The sequence below is a fragment of the Miniopterus natalensis genome, chromosome 3 (assembly GCF_054644295.1).
Source record: "Miniopterus natalensis isolate mMinNat1 chromosome 3, mMinNat1.hap1, whole genome shotgun sequence".
NCBI lineage: Eukaryota > Metazoa > Chordata > Mammalia > Chiroptera > Miniopteridae > Miniopterus > Miniopterus natalensis.
The window spans coordinates 31,163,229-31,176,979 of record NC_142083.1 but is presented as its reverse complement, the minus strand read 5'-3'; the positions used below and the strand labels follow the sequence as shown (position 1 = coordinate 31,176,979).

The window sequence follows — 13,751 nt, the reverse complement described above, 5'->3', positions numbered from 1 at the left end:
ATGATCATGCTTCATATCTTGTTGAGAAACAGAAGCTAACAGATGGAACACCTACCTATCTCATTCCACTACAATACAGAAATCCATCTTCATGCCTCCAATTAAAACAGATAAAGTATTCCTGCTGCTATTTTTTTTTTAAAAATTAACCCCTCTAGTTGCGCTGAATCCTGTCCCTTCTTGACTACTTCAATTATATATTTTTTTCCTTTTAAATGAATTTATTGGGGTGACACCGGTTAACAAAATCATACAGGTTTCAGGTACACAATTCCACAATTTCCTCCTTCAATTTTCTTTCTCTGGAGCCTCATCCATCCCTCTAGAACTTGCATCCCCCACACCAGCCAACGGCTGCCAAATTTCCCCACTCCTCTTCATAATGAAAGTTCTTAAACAAGTTGTCAGTGCTCACCGTCTGTACTTACTTAACTCCAATTCATGCTTCAATCTACTCTAACTCTACCCTTGTTCTTATTGCTCCACTGAAACCCCTTCCACCATCTCCATGTGGCCAAATTCACCTCAATGTACTGCTCTACTAGGACGATCAGCACATCTGACACAGCTGACCACCCCCACTTTCAGGAAACAGTCTCTTCTTGGCTTGGTATCCCTCCTATATCTTCTCTGTCATCTTTGATGACTCCATGCGACCTCTAAATGTTATAAATTCTTTAGAATTTTTCCCTGAGCTGAATGTTCTCTATCTTCCCTTTGCTTCCTAAGCGATCTCACTGATTCTCAGGCTTTAAATATTATATACAAAATACTAACCACTTTAAAAACATCTCATCCTCACAACCATGTGAAGTATGGATTATTTTTCCTTATTGTAAGAAAGGAAGCTGAGGCAAACAGAAGATGATTACAGGCCTAATACCGTGGTACAACTGGGGGTGGGAACCTGTATCTGATTCCAAATGAGTTATATGAAGAAACATGTATCCTGATTCTTTGAAGAATCTTAGCTATTAATAAATTTTGTAATTTTTAAAAAATGTATTATAATGATTTAATTTTTCTTTACCTATAACTAAAAGCAGGGGAAAAAATTACCATTAACAGAGTAATGCATTTTTATTATTACCTGTTCATGCAATCCTTAAAAAATTTATACACCTTTATTAAACCACATTAATATACTAAGTCTGCAATACTGATAAGTATTGAGTCTATCTCTTTACTATAACTAATATTTTAAATTTTTCTACCAGTCAATATCATACAGTATCTACAACACATTTACAAGAAAGTTATTTATGTGACAGAGATTAATGTTTTAATTTGTAATCTAGACTAGGGGTTGGCAAACTACAGCTCTGGGACAAATCCAAACCATATCCTATTTCTATCAGTGATGTTTTCTTGGAGCACAGTCATGTCCACTTGTTATGTACTGTCTAGGATAGCTTTTGCTCTAAAACAGAAGTCCTGGGTAGCTGGAACAGAAAGTGCATCCTGGGGAGCCTAAAAATATTTACCATCTGGTCCTTCACAAAATAAAATTGCCAACCTCTGAACTAGAATAATCCATTCTGTACAAATAAAAATATATGAATATAAAAGTTTCCAACACATGCTAATTTATAATCAGACCATCCAGAAGTTATTTAACTTAACCTAGAAAAGAACGAGAAACACAAACTGCAAATAAACATCTACCTAGTTATGTTTTAAAATCGCACATCTAGTATTTTGATATAAATCATTAATTTATAATTTGCACCAAAGACAATTTGTAAGAATAACAAAAACTGTTCATTCCTAGAAAGCTAAGCAAAACTAAGAAAATAAGGGAGGGAGAAAAGAAAAGGAAGAAGGGAGGTTCCAAGTGTTAATTTTTTCTACGGTTAATTTCTGTGATTTGCTTTTTAATTCCAGTATCACTTTATATACTGGAATTTTTAAACCTTTCCTGTATTATAAACTACATTTTAAATAGAGACTGCTCCCATCAGTAAAATAAGCTTAATAAAGCAAAATTATTTTCTAGCACAGTTCCTTACAGTTTGTGGCACTGAGCTGCCACAGAAAATGGTTTTTGTAGGGTTTTTAAACCTCTTAACACTACCTACTATTCACTTAGTAAAATAATAAATCAAGACTAAGTAGCACTAACATTTGGGGCGAAGGTATCATCTCTGTACTTACTGGGTAAGACAATAAGAGGTTGAAAATAACTCAGCCATCCCCCCAAAATCTCATTTAACATATTGGAAGCTTTAAGTAAATTTTTAGTTTTGAAAATTTATCAAGATCCAAATTTTACAATCCAAATTCCAAAAGATAAAATGCAGTTGAGTTCTTACTGAAATTCTCCCTTTAACTTTGACTGTTGTAAGCTTACACCGAGTGACAGCTGCCAGAAAAGATGGAGCTATTACTTTACCTACTTGGGGAAACTGGCTTCATGTTTTTGTTTTTAAATGTTGAGATTTTAAGCCCTGTTTCATGACCTTTGCTTTACTGGAATGAAAGTAGGGAAGGTGAGGGGGGGGAAAAGGTCCATGGTATCAAGTTCTTTCTCTTACCATAATTCTAAACCGTCTTCCAGAAGATAAACATGTGGAGGCTGGGAAACATCTGTACTCAGTTGAATAACTGGGAGCAGGAAAGGGTACAGGTTCTTGCTGTCTGCTCCTAATCCCTGGGGGAAGTATAAATAAAACTTAACATAAGACACTCTAATGTCCCACCACCCCCAGCCACCAAGAAAAAATCATCTATCATATAAGAAAGCCCTAAAAATAACTTATAAAAAATAAATCAATCAGATTTTAAAGGATCGTCCTAATTATAAGCATTATTAAAACAAAGTTAGTTCTGTTTACAATTAAAAAGCAAGTAGCAAAAAAACACTATTCAGTTGCCTAATGGTAGTAAAATCATATATACCAAGGCTACACACATGTGTTCATTTAAAAAGATTCCACACATAAATATTTATTTTCCTATCTCTACTAAAGAGATGTTAACACTGAAATATTAAATTCTATAAACTATCTAACCTAAATAATCTAAAATGAACCCAACCTAAATGTTCAGCAGTAAGATAATTAAATTATGGTGCATTAATATTCTAGAATACTGAGTAGCCATAAGAAAGGATTAGACATGGAATGAGAACAATTTCAAAGTAATTATAAACTGGATTAAAAAGGTACAGAAGTGTGTATGACAATTCTACATGCCAAATTTTTTTTTAAATAGCTACATTTCTGAATATGCAGAGAGTTGCATAAAAATGTTTCTTGGGAAAAAACAAAAAAATTGTGAACACTAGGGAAATATGGAAAGGGGAAAAGAATATTGGAAGGCAGTAAAAAAGTTTTTTGGGTGGTTTTTTTTTTTGTACTTCTCTGTAAGTTTTAAAAAAAATATGTACATGTTAGTTTAATGAAGATATTTTGCTAACTTTTTTAAAGAGCCAAAACCACAAAAATAAAGAGAGGGCATTTTATCTAACATTCTAGTTTGCTTAATTACTGTATTATGGAGGTAGATTCAGTGTATACACTAAATCTCAGTCTGAAGAACAGAGAGGATGAAAACCCCCTTTCTAACCTATAATAATCTCTATGATCCGACAAACGCAGAAAGAAAATCCAATAAACTATCAACCATGCCACGCTTAGGGAATAGTTCAAATGTCACTAGTTTGTAGCAATCACAGTGCAACAAAGTATGTATTTCCCTGTTTTGAATTAAAGACACATCTTTATTTTTAAAATATGTATTTCTCCTTTAATGAAATAATTTTACTAAATTCAATCTTTATCAAAACACAGACACTTCAGTGGGAATACATAAAGCTATCCTTAAATACATTAAATATAAGTTTGGCCCTTTCTATAACTAAAAATAAGATGAAAGACCTTATTATAGATTTTTCCGAGGAAGAGAAGTATAAAAATGTCACAGTTAATAAAGTAGTAGTATATTGGACCTTAAAATTCAGTTAAAATTTCACTCTCCATAGCTCAATCTTTAAAGGAACAAAAAAGAAAGAACATTAAGAAAAACTAATCAAGTTCATATTGAGTTTAATATAGACTTAAAATTTCCTAAGATAATTAGAACCCATCTACTTAGTGCACATCCCAATGCGCACAATATGGTAGCATTAGCAAAACTAAAGGAAGCAACTGCTAAACATATAAGACTCTCAATGTCAAATCCTGAGGAGATTCACCTTTATAATCTGGAGGCCTGAAATACATGTACAATCCCAGATATGCAGCCTTAAGTACATTTGAACATTCTTTCAGCCCACAGTTATATCTATAAGACAATACTGTAAAAGCTCAAAAATAAATGCATCAACTATTAATAAAAGTATCAGAAATGCTTAATGGGGGAAAATCATACAGTACTATAATTACCTAAGATGTACGGGAAAAATAGGTGAAGGGTACAAGGGAGTCTCTCTGTACTATTTTTGCCACTGTCTATGAATCTATTCTTTATTTTTTAAGTTAAGGGGGGGAAAAAGAATAACTCCTGCTAAAAAAATGGCATTTCTCAGGGTATTCCCTCTGGCTCTCTTCTCATGTCTCATGTACAGCAGGTCCTCGAATAACATTGTTTCATTTATAACACTGATGGCATGCTTAGGAACTTAACTCTTATTTATATCAATTAGCCTACAGTAAAACTGGTTTTGTTCTATGTCATTTTGCTTTAAGTTGTAAAACCTATCAACAATGTTAAGTAAGGACTTACTATACATGCTAATAATGTCCAAATCTATTTATTACCTCCAACCCAAATCTCTGAACACTCTGAATGACTGTAGGCCATCATCACCCAGGAGACATCTCAAACTCTTAAGTCTACCACTGAATCAACCCATTGTCTTCCTTATAAAGTTCCTTTTCCTGCATTTCCCAACTCACATGGCATGAACCATTATTTTTCTAGTAATAAATTATATTGCAACCACCTCCTGGTTCCTCTTCCTCCCCACCTCACATCTAAATAATCCTTAATTCTCTCTCTCTCTGATATTTTTCAAATCTTGCCCCCTTCCCCTCAAGGCTTTACTTCAGGTCATCATTTCTTTCATGGGTAACAAAGGAGGTGCCCAACTACTTTTCTTTACCTTAGTTTTACCCCATTCCAAACTAGTGTCCACACTGGCACCTGATTACCTTTCTAAAATAAAAATGATGATACTCCTTCCTCTGAGCTTCAAGAGATGTTCTTTACATTTACCTGACTAGACCCCACACCTAAGCTCTATACTCTACATTCCAGCTATACCAAATGACTCAGTACTAGAAATAACTACATTACTATCTGGAGAAAGTTGGCATATTTAACCCATGTATTTATTACTGTTCTCAGCTAAGATCTCCTAAAATAATACAGTAGGGTATGTTTCTAAAGACCTATAACCATAAGTACAAAGGCAACAAAAGAAGAAATAAAAGCACCTCATTTTTTAAAACTGTTAAGAAAGAAAGTGGTTACTGACTTAGCAGACTCAGAAAATCAAAAATCTCAAAGCCAGTAGTGAAAAAGGGCAAGAAACAGCCTAATTTACATTACAGAAACTCCAAAAGACTCAGGAACTGATAGCACCAAATATTTTGGCAAGAGAGAGGTTGAGAGGGAGGTGTTAAAAAAAAAAAAAAAAAAGAGGCCCTCTAGAAGGTGTTTAAGAAACAGTCTGATGCCAAATCTTATGCAAGTGCACAAACAACTGGCACTCCCCTGAACTAGCAATATCTGGCCATTTATTTTCTGGTAGAGTAAAAAGAAATTGTCTCAAGACAGGGAGACATCAGGTAATCAAGAGCAGGGATATTACAAAAAACAGGGTGATATAACACTTAACAGGCATGAGACTGAAGGATCTTTCACTGAAAAAAGATCTCAAAAACATGGACCATTCCCCTATAAAACAACCCAGCTAGATCATGCTAAAAGAAAAATCCACTATCAGCCAGCTTCTCATACATACACAACGCTTCCAATCAGCTTTTAGTTCCCACTCCTAAATTTATACAGACAAAATGTTGATACAGTTTTTGAAGGTGGGTGATGTTTACCTAGATTCATTATATTGTTCCTCCTCCTTTTGTGTATGTTTCAAATTTTTCACATGTACACACACAAAAAGTCAACAACCAAGAATCAACAGATAAGATTAAAGTACCTAACATGAAAAACAGAGAATGAAGCAAATAAAAAACAGACCTTTTAGGAAAGAGACCAAGCATAGAGATGAAAACTTGGAAAATATATCATTAATATCCCTAGTAGAATAAACATTTCATTCATGAAACAAAAATTAAATGCTGGAAAATGATTATTCAATAAAACAAAAAAGTCATAGCCATTAAAAACAGTAAAGAAAAAGTTAAAAGAAATGTTGAAAGATAAAGTTCAGGAAATTCTCCAGAAAGGAGAGCAAAAGAATAAAGAAAAGAAAAAGCAGGACAAAAAAGTAAGAAAAATAGAGGACTGGTTTACTGATCTATCATCTAAGTAATAAAAGTTAAAAGGAGACCAAAAAAACCAAAACCAAAACCACCACAACAAACAAACAAAAAAACAAGAAAGGGAGGAAACAATAAAACATAATATCATAGCCTAGAACCCAAGAACATGAGTTTCTCATTTGAAATATACAAGTGTCCAGAACAATGGAATAAAAATACACCCACGTCATCATGAAATTAAAAAAAAAACACACACAGAGAAAATCATAAAGGTTGCCAAAAAGGGAACTGAGGAATGACACATTCAAGAATCAGAAATTAAAATAAAATAGCTCAGGGTTCCTAAGAGCAACTCTGAAAGCTAGAAAAAAAAACTTCTAAAATTTTGAGGAGGGGGGGAAATTTAGACTTTTATACCCAGCTATACTACTAATCAATGTGAAAACAGAATAAAGACATTTTCAACATGCAAAAATCTCAAAAAATTTACCTCCTGTGTACCTTTTGCAGAAAGAAGTAAAATAAAAAAGAAGTTGAGAAAACAGGCATCTCACAGAAAAGACAGGCAAGAAGAATCCTTTTGATGACAGTGAAAGGTGATCCAGTTCTAAGAGCCTTGCACACAAGCATAAAGTAAAACTAGTCCAGACTAAAGCATATAAGATTCTTCCAGATTTCAAGATTATAAAAGTACCAAAATACCTGATATGTCTGAACATACTGAGGGAATGTTTAGATAACAGATGAAAAGTATGGATTACATAGAACAGTAAGAAAAATAGAAGACTCCATAGTAGGCAGAACTCTAAGATGACCACCATTAATTTTTGACCTCGGTGTACATACACCATTCCCCAGTTACGCAAATGCTAATCTAGATACCACTGTGATGGAATTTTAGAGACGTGATAAAGGTCCCACATCAAGTGACCTTAAAATAGAAAAATTATCCAGGTAGGCCTGACCTAACCACATAAGCCCTTTAAAAGAGTTTTTTTTCTGGCAGGTTGCATAAAGGGAAATCAGAGATTCAAAGCCTCAGAGGATTTGACATGCAAGAATTGCTCAAGGAATGTGGTTGAAGTCTAGGAACTGAGATGGGCCCCAGCTGACAGCCAGCAAGTAATCTGGGACTTCAATGCTATAGATCAAGAAACTGAATTCTGCGACAAGCTGAGTAAGCATAGAAGCAGATTCTTCCCCAAAGCCCACAGGGGAGAACTTAGCCTGGCAGACACCTTAATTTCGCCTGTCAGACCCAGTATCAAAGAGTATAGACAAGGTGTGCTGAACCTCTACAGACCTACAGAACTACGAGTTAATAAATGGATGTTGTTTTAAGCTAAGTTTATGGTAATGTGTTACATAGTAATAGAAAACTTATATACTAAGCAAACAATTATTAATAAAGGAGTGGAGATTAGGAGAACGGCTGTACAAGAAAGAAAATTAATCATAACATAGTGATATATGTCTTCATTAGCCTTTGTATTGTCACACAAATGAAAACACTAGATAATGGCCTAACTTAAATTACGATGTAACTACATTGGGAGAATGGGGAAACAGAAGTCACACAGAAGGGAATGAAATAATTCAATTTCCATCCTATAATTTTTATATACAGAATTAGCAATGTAAGTATGTTACTTAGAGCTGGAGAAACAGAAAGCCTGAGACTGGGTTATTAGTGTTGAAAATGGATTCCTCCATCAAACAGAGACTGAAGATACTGCTGCTTTTCATAAAAAGTCTTCAAGAACTGACACCTTAACCTATCTAACATGTAAAGCTGATCAATACACAAACCTAAAAAGAAAAAAGAAAAAAGAAAAAACACCACATTCTCTCATGCCTACGGGCTTTACACATGCTGGCCAATTTGTTTAAAATATCCTTACCGCTCTCATCCCTGCACCACTATCTCATTAAGACCTCTTGTTTAACACTATTTAACACCAACACCATTTGGGCACAATCTGTGTCAGAAAGCCTTCCCTGAAGTCCCTCACCCTCAAATCTGAGATAGGTAACCCACTGAGCGCCCACATACCACCACGTTCTTTTGCTAAAAGAGCACCTGACTCCTTAGTCTTTGCCTAGACAGCCACATTCACAAAGAGCCTGTCCTATTCATTTCTGTATCCCAGTGCCTAGTACCATGTCTTGCATATTGCAGGTGTTTAAAAATGTTTATTGTATGAATAAACACCTACTTCCACTAAAGTCAACTACTGCAAACTAGAAAGTTTATGTGTAGTCATTATTACACTCCCCAGTCAGAAACTAGAGTCTGGGTTCCTAGAATTTAAAACACAAAAAAACACACAAATACTTACATTAATATTTGCCTGTTAAATTTTAAAAGTCGTAAGATGGCAGTGTTTTTCATGAAAGGAAACTTACCAGTAACCCTTAGTACTAGTACCATCTTCTCAAATGATTGAAAACCTTATTTTAAGTTTCAGTCTCAATTTTAATATTCAACATTACATGCTTTCTCCCAAGAAGGGTAGGTAATTACTTGCCTGGGACCTTACATCCCTGGCCTATACAAATACACAGGGCACTTAAGTGTCATGATTTAAAAAAAAGGCCCTGTACACACCAAACATTCCATGCACTCTGGCTTCTTAAGATTTCCTGAGGCAACACTGCCTGAAGAGGCACAGCAGCTGGGATTTTTTCACACTTCCCTTATAAAACTCTCAAACTGAGTCTAAACACACATAGTGCAAAAGAAGTAGAAGCCACTCTTTATTCTGTTACTTACAAGTGCAAGCTCAGACTAGTCACTAAATCACCACTTAGCTTTTATATCCTCATCAATAAAAGAAATAATCTTTCAGGATAGTCACAAAAATTATAGAGTAGACAGAAAGAGATGCTAGGCCAGACACTTATTAAAGAGAAACTGCATTTTTAAAACATTTGTATCACTATTTATCTATCTAAAACTGCCTTAGACAAAAATCTGTAACTGTAAAACTCATCCATAAATATTTACTAAATGAATGAATTTATGTTTCAAAAAGTGTCAGGGTGCCTGAGAAAGGATTTTCTAAACTAACAGTAGAAAATATATTTTAAATATTCTTATTAGAACATTTTAGAGCAGTTAATTCTTAATTTAGAAATAGATCTCCCATAGGAAAAATCTATCAAACTGTGGGGCAAGGGCAGTAAAAATCACTTCAGAATCTCTATACCCAGAGATAGTTAGCACTAAGCTCCTCTCTCTCTATACTTTCACCATCACACTATAATTCACTTTTGCCAGTTCAAGTGAAAACTAGAGTCCCATTCTTTCTCTCTGAAGTTTAGGTTCCTCTCTACTTGCTGCATGTCTCAACAGTTCAAAGTCAAGATGTTGAAAATCAAATTCACTCCTCCCCTCAAAAGCAACTCCCCTGTTCTCCTGCCTTACCAATTTATAAAATGGAAAATTTTTATTTTAAAATTAAGAAAAAGAAGTAAAATGGAGAATAAGTTTATGCAGAAAAGCCCTGAATACCAAGGAAGCTGCGTACAAGGTAGCATGGACTGCACAAATTGTGGGTCTACTATCACTGGGGACCACTACATCTAATAAAAGAAATCATCTTAAAAAAGCAGAGAAAATTTTTCAGATATCAAAAATGTCCAAAGTAAACATACAAAAGGTGTTTTTAAAACTGTTTAGATCACAAGACATAAAATGTGAGGCCTTTCACTACCACTAACATAAGCCAAGTGAAAAATTTTAAAGAAGAAAAAAAATACTAAACTAAGAAACTGTGAAGTGTCTTACCTGAACAAGGTGAATAAGCGTTGTCAGAATAGCACATCTCAACATATTGTGTTCTTCACTCTGCTTCCAGAGAAGAGGCAAATACTGCACCAAACACCCTACATATGGCCGTATCTATCACAACAGAGGTTGGGGAAGCAAAAGAACTCTATTAGTAAAAAAGGCAGCTTACTTCAAGAAACACTGAAAGACGTACAGAAGTCCCAGATAGCAAATATTTAATTTTTAATACATATAATGTAGTAAGCATATGTCCTTTTAAAAATATATCTTTATTGATTTCAGAGAGAGGGAAGAAAAGGGAGAGAGAGAGAGAAACATCAATGACGAGAGAGTCATTGATCGGCTGCCTCAAGCCCGCAACCCGGGCATGTGTCCTGACCGGGAATCGAACCCCGATCGCCTGGATCCTAGGTCGATGCTCACCCGCTGAGCCACGCCCGGCCGGGCAGCATATGTACTTTTAAAGATAAATCAGACATTACAGAGACACTGCACTCCATGGTACTTTTTATTTTTTTAAATATTTCTTTATTGATTTCAGAGAGAGAGGAAAGGAGAGGGAGAGAGAGATAGAAACATCAATGATGAGAGTAATTGATTGGCTGCAGCCCGCAACCCGGGCATCTGCCCTGATCAGGAATCGAACTGCGATAGTCTGGATCCTAGGTGGATGCTCAACTGCTGAGCCACGCCCGGCCGGGCGGTACCTTTTTTTTTAATCCTCACCTGAGGACATGCTTTTATTGATTTTAGAGAGAGGAGAAGGGAAAGGGGTGGAAGAGAGAGAGAGAGAGAAACAATCTTAGCTATTCATTAGAATACATGATGATCTAAATGAAAACTAATGCTTCAAAACAACTATCTCAGAAATCACCCATGGAGTCACTATAGAAAAAGTTCAAAAAAGGGCTAGTGATTAGAAAACATAGTGTTGCTGTCAGAGTAAAACACATCCCCCCTAAAGGTAGAATGAGAGAGGTATATTATTGGGGCAACTGAGGAAACTTGAACATGGACTTGGTATTAGACAACAGTACTGAATCAATGTTAAGCTCCCTGACTCTAATCATGGTTTTGATTAAGAAGATGGAGAGGTCTAGTATTTTGGACTGAAGTGTCATGATGTTTGCAACTTCAAATGGTTTAATTTTTTTAAATCTGTATATGCACATATATTTTTAAAAAAAGCAAGTGTGGTAAAATGTTAGTAACTGATAAAACCAGGTAAAGGATATAGAGTTAGTGATTTATTGCAACTTTTCTGATTTTTCTGGTAGGTCAACAGCAATTATTTTGTATAACATTTTAAAAACACATGGATTTAAGAATGTTTTATAGACATCAGGCTAAATAATAGCTCTATAATAGAACCAATAATGAACAATCAGCATAACACAATGGAGATAAACAGATTGCGAGTATTACAGTCTTAGGAGTTAGTTCATCACATGTAGGGAGATAACCACTTTCACTCATAATACTTCATTAAAAACATGAAAGCCATATATGTGACAGTATAACAAATATTCTAATGAAGGGTTACATCAACAGGGGATTTTAAAAGTTCCTAATGACATCTCATCACTTAGATAACATTTTCAACAGAGTATCTCATATTTCACACAGGCCCTTCAATTTTATTATTTTCCTTCAGAAATGTGTAAGACTGTCTGCCTGACATCACACCTGATAATTACATATTTTTCCTGACTATATATTTATGGGATCCTTGCACTGGCATAATTTAATTTAAGGTTTTCAACTACTTTATCAAAAAGTAGAGGAAACATAATCTTCAAATAATTACATGCTATGGTATAAAGATGGTGACTTCATTGAAACTTCAAAATTAAACATTTTGTGTCAGGAAGCATGGTTTTAAGACGATTCAAAACATGTACAACCTAATGGACAAAAATCAAATTTAATGTATGAAAAACAGTTGAAGAATATAGAAACGATGGTTATTCAAAGGTTAATATAAGAAAAAGTTAAAGAATTAGAGCACTAAAAACATTCTTTGTAACCATTTCCTATCCAAGTTCTGAAAACAAAAAGTACTACTGGATAACTATATCTTATTGTTATATACTGATAATCTAGTCACCTGAGCTACTCAAGCTATTTGTATTCTGAAAGATGAGTATGGATAGAAACACAAAAGCATTTTAAATTTATTAAGCAAGAGAAATTTCAAACTATTGGTTTAGTTAGAGGTTTGGGGAGATGAAGTTAAGAAAATTCATTTCTACAAAACAAAAATCTTCAAAACAGTTCTATTAGCCAAATGATATCTAAAGAGGATTATAAAAAATTTGCCAAATCTTGTTTCTATAATGAATTTTTTAAACAATTTATTATAATTGTATAGTGATCTAAAAGTTTACTGGACATCTGTAATAATTTCATACTCATGAAACTGTGAGTTAGTGAGCACAGAATTATCTCTACCGTTTATGCATGAGGACACACGTTAAACACCTTGCCCAACTATAAGACTTATCAGGGTAATCACTTTATAAGTTACATAAATGTCTAATCACTATGTTGTACACTGGAAACTAATATAGTATTACATGTCAACTGTACTGAAAAATAAATTTTAAAAAAATTTTTTAAAAAACATTTTGTCCAAACTTAATAGCAGATACAGGAACTTGAGATGAGTTTAAAACACAGTTTCAATGACCAAACTCTCTCAATACCATTTTATATAAAACAATACCAAAATGAGATTATGTAATTAGGACCCTAAGTGCTAAGACAATTGTTAAGATATTATTACTTGTATACACCAGGACCCAAATCTGCTCAAAAGGATTACAAATGACTCAAAACTGCCACTGGAATTGCATAATGTTGATTCTGAATACCAGCCATGCCACTAAGATGTCTGAACTTTAGGTTCCTTAAAGCGTCACATTCTAACCTCCTACCCAAAGGTTTCTGTGAGGATTAAGTGAGAAATATATGTAAATCACTTGGCACAGCAGTTGGTAACTCAGTAATTGAGAGCAATTCTCATCAACTGCTTTAGAATTAATGAACAGGCTCAAGGCATCAGAATTCACTAATAAATCCAGAACCAGATTCCAAATTTGTGGATTCCAACTCTGTTATCCTTCCCTAATACCTCATAGATTTACTCAGTGCTTTTCCAACAAGAATATGGTGAACTAGGGAATAAAAAATTACAAGATGACGACAGTGTGGTTTCCTGGATTATCAATTTTTCCCAAAGATTAGGAGTGACAGGGGAAGTGAATAACTACAGTTAAATAATAATTTAACTGTTAAAACCTTTATATATTATGTTAGATCAAACATGGAAATAATGTGCACTAGATCACAAAACACAATTATTAAAGTAAAAGTAACAGACTTCTTAGAATATTGGCAGCATGTACTGAAAGACACTTGTGGCTAAGCCCTCAAATACACTGAATTTTAAGTGTAACTAACTATAAACTGCATCTGACAGGAGATACAAAATTCTACTTTCTAAACAT

The 13,751-nt window shown here is 34.3% G+C and overlaps 1 protein-coding gene across 5 annotated transcripts in view; it reads right to left on the bottom strand.

Moving 5' to 3' along the window:
- IPO11 (importin 11) overlaps positions 1-13,751 on the bottom strand; it is a 135,862-nt gene that overhangs the window by 57,832 nt on the left and 64,279 nt on the right. For all 5 annotated transcript variants that reach the window (XM_016198752.2, XM_016198749.2, XM_016198754.2 and 2 more), the window contains 2 exons: positions 10,240-10,353; positions 2,535-2,650 (listed from right to left, as the gene is read on the bottom strand). In XM_016198752.2, coding sequence (XP_016054238.1) covers positions 2,535-2,650; positions 10,240-10,353 — 230 coding nt within the window. The remainder of the gene's footprint in view (positions 1-2,534; positions 2,651-10,239; positions 10,354-13,751) is intronic.